Source organism: Brachycentrus maculatus, unplaced genomic scaffold, assembly GCF_059751285.1.
Source record: "Brachycentrus maculatus isolate JH-2025_06_01 unplaced genomic scaffold, ASM5975128v1 h1tg000104l, whole genome shotgun sequence".
Lineage (NCBI taxonomy): Eukaryota > Metazoa > Arthropoda > Insecta > Trichoptera > Brachycentridae > Brachycentrus > Brachycentrus maculatus.
In genome coordinates this window covers 788,435-795,829 of record NW_028280858.1, presented here as the reverse complement: position 1 = coordinate 795,829, position 7,395 = coordinate 788,435, and the positions used below count along the sequence as shown (strand labels likewise).

The window sequence follows — 7,395 nt, the reverse complement described above, 5'->3', positions numbered from 1 at the left end:
CCGTTATTATTAATTTGAAAATGTTTGAAATTTTACACTCTCATTTTTCGTTGCTGCCCGGTTTTCCTCGTAATCTCGTGATACATATCGCTCACTCCTTTCAAGAACGTCATAAATCAAAAATCATAAATTTTCAGCCGTATATGTTTTCGGAATGCCCAAAAAATGTACTATATCCCAGCAAAAGCGTCATCTTTTTAACTTAATATTTACCCGCTACAGGGCAAGAAAGTGTTGTTTTTGCATTTTGAAGAAAAGGTATTGTTTTTTTTATTTTTAAATATACTAAATATTTTTAAAATGAAGAAAAAACCTTCAGGTTTTACCTAAAAAGATCTGTTGCACAGTAAAAAGTTCAATAATAGGTTTGATATTTATTTTTAATACATTTTATTATATTTTTAAACATTAAAAACGTTCTCTTGAAAAATCAAGTAAGTGTCGGGTTGTGGTCCCGTGGTTAGTGTCTCGGACTCTTAAGTCAGAGTTTCTTGGTTCGAATCCACTCTACCATAATTTGATACCTATTTCTAATAATGAGCCGCTTACGCTCACAGAAATAGTATGACTAATAGAAAAACACATATATTTCTCTTTTTTAAAAAAAAAGTTATTTGATTTATGACGTTCTTGAAAGAAGTGAGCGATATGTGTATTTAAGGTTTAAAGAGATTCAAATTGCGTCATTAGAGAACTGGTATTTAATAAATACGCACCGACTATTTATTTACTCGGCGCCGAAAAGGAATAATATTAGGTATTCTGTATTGGTATAGTAGTACATATTATCGTACAAGTGAGCTTCGCTCTTCAGTGAGTATTTCCACGTCCTACGAATATGTCGTTCTTGTGTGTGATTTTTGCGTCTTTGTTGCTCATGTTCGGAGCTGTGAATGCTCAGGATAGAAAGGACGAAAGCAAATGGAGCGACATAGGATTTCCCGAGTCTTTCCCAGATGAATCTATGAGGCCTGCAGATGTAAGTAGTATTTTTTTTATATCACAATTTAAATACATTTTTCAAAATTAAACCTCACTCTAACAGATTCTTTCTCCGAGAACATACGTTACGAGAAAAAAATACGTTATTTTTATGGTGATTATACATATAGTATATAATTTTATACTACAATATAAACATTTATATATCGTCGTCATACAGGAGAAAGTGACCAAGTGCATGTTTTACAAAAACGTGATCATTGACTATTCGATATCTTACTAGCTTAATATTGCCCTGGAAAAAATTCAAAAGGATTTTAAACTTGGAAGTTTAATATACTGACTTGTTAAAAATGACTAACTGCATTGATATTTATTTTCTTGCCAAGCAAAAGTGACTTAAATGGCCCTCCTTAACATTTTACGTTTTGTTAGTTGGTCACTTTCTCCTGTACGACTGCGATATATACAGATGTATATATAATACATACAGGGGTTTTTTTCATGTAACACGGTGGAACGGCGTTTCGGCACCTTTTTAAACGGATTTTTAAAAAATATTTTAATTTTAATATCAGTTAGACCAAGCAATGTTTATGCCAACATAATTACAATATTTATTTATATAATTCGTCAGAATGATAAAATATGGTATTGCAATGAATATTTAAATGATATTTGAATATTTTTTTAGTAAAAAGCTTCGCATGAAGTGAGTTCCGAGACCTTTTTTTGTTTAAAAAAAGTACACATAAGTATATCGAAAGTGTTATAATATCACTTAATGTTCTAAAAATAACTGAACTGATTACGGTTTACTCAAAATTACTCACTACGTTAAAATAAATTATTTTGATATAATTTTTATTTTTATGGGGTTATCTTCCACTAAACTTAAAAAAAATCCTTTATGTACCTGTTAGTATTTTTTTATAAAAATACAGTGATGGTAAAGTAATGATGGTGATATAATGGTAACTTTGATTCTTTTTCTAAAGAATGTTTAATTAAAATTTGTAAATTAAATAACGAGTATGTACTGAAAAAAATCTTCTTGTGAGATTTTCGTATGAGACCGATATCGTTTATAAATGTAAGCATTTTATCAATTTAATTTTTCTACAGGAAATTTTATGATAAAATGCAACTTTAGAAAACGAGTTTTGTACCATTTAAATGTAAATTGCACGGCACAAAATATGATATTCTCTCGTTTTTATATATTTTTTATCTCGTTATGCCTTGGTAATTTATTAGTTCGTACTCTTACGCGTACTTATCATAAGATTTTACTGGCTAATAACATTCCGACTGCATACCTACTAATTTTATGCCAATATTATACTAACAAATGACCAAGTATATTATTATTACAGTTGTGTCGACTACTGACTAGTCGGTCATTTTTAAGCCTTTTTATAATCGGCTTTTCTGACTGTTTTCTAAAGGATATTCTAATGAAGAAAAAAGAAATTATATAATTTTTTGACATCTCATGAAAGATGAAGAAGAATATGAAGTCTGGGCATTTACGGGGCTGACGACCGTTATGGGCTGGTTTAAGTGATCATTTTACACACGTGTAACATTCACTTATTCTACTGATTGACAACCACAACATTGATTGACAACATCTATATATATATATATATATATATATATATATATATATATATATATATATATATATATATATAAATATATATATATATATATATATATATATATATATATATATATATATATATATATATATATATATATATATATATATATATATATATATATATATATATACATATATATATATATATATATATATATATATATATATATATATATATATATATATATATATATATATATACAATATATATGTATATATAGTTCAATTTCAGCTTTCAGCTTTTTCTTGAGCAGAAACTCTTTCATTTGTATGTGAGAATGTCCGAATTCTGGATTAAAATCACATACATGAGAAACGCCAGAAAATATCATTTCATTTTTATTATTTTACCTTAAAATTTGATATAATCTTCCTTCTTTTACTACAACGTTTGGTGAATTCGACCGAAAAATATTTAATTTTAACAATTAATAAATGGGATAATTTAATATATTAATAATAATTTAATAATAAAATAACGTACATCTCCGTGGTGTAATGGTCAGCGTGTTTAGCTACCATGCTGGATGTCCCAGGTTCGATTCCCAGGGAGGTAAAAATGAATATGAATGATTTTACATTCTAATATTTATATAATATTACCCTGGACTGGTCCCTGAAGCGCAGAAGTAATCAACTTGCCTTCATGTAAGTAACGATCGTAATAACACTGCGTCAATACGATGCTGTGTCCTATGCCCCATTAGGTGTGGATAAGGGTTAGAAGAAATTAATTAATAATAAATTTTGTTAATGTTTTACAGCGCAGGGATCCGTTGTATATGCCTACCCGATGTGCAGAGAACGAGATCCTATATCCTGGAAATCATCTCGGGGAATGGGCTTGTGATTGTAGACCGGGTAAGAAAAATCCACATTATCATAACAATATGGAAAAGATGAAAAAGAATATGGAAGTCTAGGCTTTTGCGGGGTTGACGACCGTCATAGGCTGGTTTAAGTGATCACTTAACACGTGTAACATTCACCAATTCTGCCCATGATTGACAACCCCACTATAATATACGTACCTACGCTATAAGATCTATATTTGTGGAGGTCCTCGCCAAAACGTTACATTTCCATTATAAATGATTTTTAGTGGTCAGGAATTCTAGCTTGTAAAATTGTTACGTTTTGGTGCTATTTAATGATTTCATTTCGATAGATATCTCTAGTGAAGCTCTAGTGATTCAAGAATAAGGTTTCTAAATTGGTTCATATATATATATATATATATATATATATATATGTATATATATATATATATATATATATATATATATATATATATATATATATATATATAAATATATATATATATATATATATATATATATATATATATATATATATATATATATATATATATATATATATATATATATATATTTATTTATAGATCTTTTAAGAATTTGAGGAGAGTGGTTGTCAATAATGGGTAGAATTGGTGAATGTTACACATGTGAGTTACATTCACCAATTCACTTAAACCAGCCTTTGACGGTCGTCAGCCCCGTAAATGCCCAGACTTCCATATTCTTCTTCATCTTTGATGAGATGTCAAAATAAAATATGATTTCATTTTGGTTTACCACAGGATTGGTCACGTTTTGTCGCAACTTTAATTAAGATTTCGATAGAATACAGTAAACAGAACAGATTTGCATTTGTGCAATATTGGAAATGTACATTTTTGGTGAGAACCTCCACATACATGGTCCGATTTCGAAACATTGTACTCGAATCACTAGAATTTCACTAGAGACATCTCTTGGTAAGATGAAAGAAAGAATGCCAAGACTTCTCCATTTATGTTGAGATGTCAAAAAATAATATGAAAAATAACTCCTATAATTAGAGATAATCCAGATTTGCGAACAAGTATTTGGACACACTCAAAATGGTGTAAATATGGAAAAGAACTAGAAATAAAAATTCATTTAAAAAAATATATTTCGTTTATATTAAATACATTAAATTAATATTAATAAATAACTGAGGAGTAAAAATTCGATAATGGTAAAGGAAGACCGAGGAAAACTTAGCATGTTCAAATATTACAAACAAAAGAATATAAATATTACGAATAAAGCTGTACAACCTGCTTCCATTATTTATAAAGTTATTAAAAACAGAAACTAAATATAAAAGTTCTATTATAGTGGATAATGGAAGTGGGTAGATCTGAAATATATCGCTTCTTTCAGCCATGTCATACATATTCGATTGCATAAACAATTTTCTTACATATTTTATTTAATAAATAAATTTCGTAAAGCACGGGAAAAGTCTAAAATATGAAAAATGGGAAAACTCACTATGGCATATTAATGTAATTTTTATTTTTGTATATGATGAAATATAAAACACACAAAATAAAAATAAAACAATAATAATTACAAAAATAAAAATAAACTCAATCACTCACAAACATAAACAACAAATAATTAGTCTCTCTCCAAGCACAAAAGCTTTGTCTGTTTTTTGGAGAGAACAGTATAACTATAAATTTTAAAATTGTCAAAAGTTGAAATGTCTAGCAAAAGAATTAAATTAAACAAAAATCTTATTCAATAAATAAAAACTATATTTAATAAATAAAAAATAAATTTAATACAAAACATTGTTTAGTAAAACTATTAATTATATTTTTCAGGCTACCTCTATCATCCCGTTGAAGACAAGTGTTTCGCGAGCCATGAGCAAGGTCCTTGCGATCCCGGCTACTACCTAGTTCGTCCTCCAGGAAAAGTCATACCAGTGTGTAGACGTAACGGTTGCTCGAGACTAAATCAGTCGAAAGTCCCGCTATCAAAAAACGGGATGTGCGTCACGCTGGGCAGACCGTGTAACAGGAATACCAAGATGGTGTACGGAGTCAACGCTACCACCTTACTGGTGGAGTGCCTAAATCCGCCACCAGACAGATTCAAAATTCTCAACAATTATTACGATTTCAGTAATACGGGTTTGCCCTTGCGAAGGGCAACTCGAAGCCTCGACAAATCTGGGCGAATAAGCTTTGGAGTGCCTGCCAACAGGCACCGAAATACCAGGGTAACAGAATACCAGGGTGGAGTAGTCTGAAACGGACTGCCAAATATGCAACGTGGACTGCAATTTGGACTGCAATTCGCAATACTGCAACGCTAGAAATTAATTTAAAAAATCAAAGAGAGTCAGTTGGTGAAGATAAAATAGATTTTGTCCACTAGACCAGTGTACCGCAAACTTTTTCTGTTCAAGGTACACCTGTCAAATTAAGAAATTTCAGAGATACGCCAAAGAAAAAAAAAACAAGTAAGTATATTGAATACTGATTTATTATCAAAAAATAATGCGAAAATATATAATAAGATGACAAAGTTTATCTTGTTAAAATATCTTGTTAAAATATCTTCACAAAACTACACTTTTTTCCGCGGCAACTAATCACCACGGTACTCCAGTGTGCCGCGGCACACACTCCGGAACATTGTACTAGACAGAAGCTAGAAGGTGCTTCTACGTTTAGTCTAAGGCTAGTTTTGTTCAGAAGCCGATAGGGAAAGCAGATATTAACCGGATGAGGGTAGGAAACAGGAGGTGAAGACTGGCCTAGTATCTTTTCATATGGAGTTTTCGGTCAAGGTCAAATTTTAACAGGACTTGTGAATACGGGTAATGTGCTTCTTATGACTAAATGCTCTTTGACGAATTGTATCTGGACTGGACGAGTCTACACATTTTTTTATAATTGTTCAAATGTTGCACTGTCATAATATATTTTTTCTTCCATTACCTTGAAAAATAAAAAAAATGCATCTTAATCTCTCGAATTTTCAAACGTACTAAACTCAGAACAAGATTTCTCGAGAAAAACTACACTTTCAAACAACTTTTTATTTTCTCTATGAAGTTAAGGAAATTTACATAATTTTCAATGATACAAGTTGATTGAAATAAATCATTCTGTACTATTTAGACTCATTGATTTATTAATTTGTTTGCCATTTATTTTATAATGAAAAGATTTTCCGGGTGAGATATACGAGTAGATTTTTTTTTTGGTTCGAGTAGAAGTCAACATGAGGTTTTAAACAGAGAAATACGCAACATAAACACGATGAAACTTTTGACTGATTCCTAGTTGTTTAAAAAAATCGATATGCTATATATGTGGAGTATATTAAAAGAAATCAATCAATAAAATAAGGAAACAAAACCTACAAGTTTCTATCAGTCTACATTTGTATACGAAGTGCATTTTGTTACGTAAATAACAGAATTTTGTATTTATATATTTATTTTAAGATGAAATGAAATATACGTGTTATAATATGATATTAATTAATTAATATTACAAATTAATTCATTAATATCATGCTCATTATTAATACGTAAAAGATTATTATCTATTTTAATAAAAATGTACCAAGATATTTTAATTGATATTTTAAACATAGAATTCGATGAATATGGTCTTACTACCTGTCATTAACTGGTATACGTGATTTACTTTATATACAATGTATTCACAATTCTATACATGATTGACAACCATACTACTTAAATTTTGCAAATGCTTCGTACAATTCATCTTTACTCGAAATATTAGTAAAAATATCTTGATATAAATTACTGCGGAGAAAATCCAGGATTTGTGATCAAAACTGTGGACGCACTCAAAATATTGTGAACTAAAATGTATATGTTAGTTCGTCCAAAAATTTAAATCTATAGTTGTTCAACGATTGCTTTGAATTTTTGATACAACATTGACTTTATATAATTATATAAATAAA

The 7,395-nt window shown here is 29.4% G+C and overlaps 1 protein-coding gene across 1 annotated transcript; it reads left to right on the top strand.

Annotated features, from left to right (window-relative positions):
• The first annotated feature begins 812 nt into the window (after positions 1 to 812).
• On the top strand, positions 813 to 7,024 carry LOC148310210 (uncharacterized). Its single transcript, XM_088258797.1, has 3 exons — positions 813 to 979; positions 3,373 to 3,469; positions 5,268 to 7,024. The coding sequence occupies exons 1-3, from the start codon at positions 839 to 841 to the stop codon at positions 5,696 to 5,698; spliced, it is 669 nt and encodes a 222-aa protein (XP_088114923.1). The 5' UTR covers positions 813 to 838; the 3' UTR covers positions 5,699 to 7,024.
• The last annotated feature ends 371 nt before the right edge of the window (positions 7,025 to 7,395 follow it).

Bases quoted from the DNA above. Each gene is read 5' to 3' on its own strand.
- LOC148310210 (XM_088258797.1), top strand. From the start codon at position 839: ATGTCGTTCTTGTGTGTGATTTTTGCGTCTTTGTTGCTCATGTTCGGA. The intron at 980-3,372 runs GTAAGTAGTATT...AATGTTTTACAG, and splicing joins AATCTATGAGGCCTGCAGAT to CGCAGGGATCCGTTGTATAT. The intron at 3,470-5,267 runs GTAAGAAAAATC...TATATTTTTCAG, and splicing joins GGCTTGTGATTGTAGACCGG to GCTACCTCTATCATCCCGTT.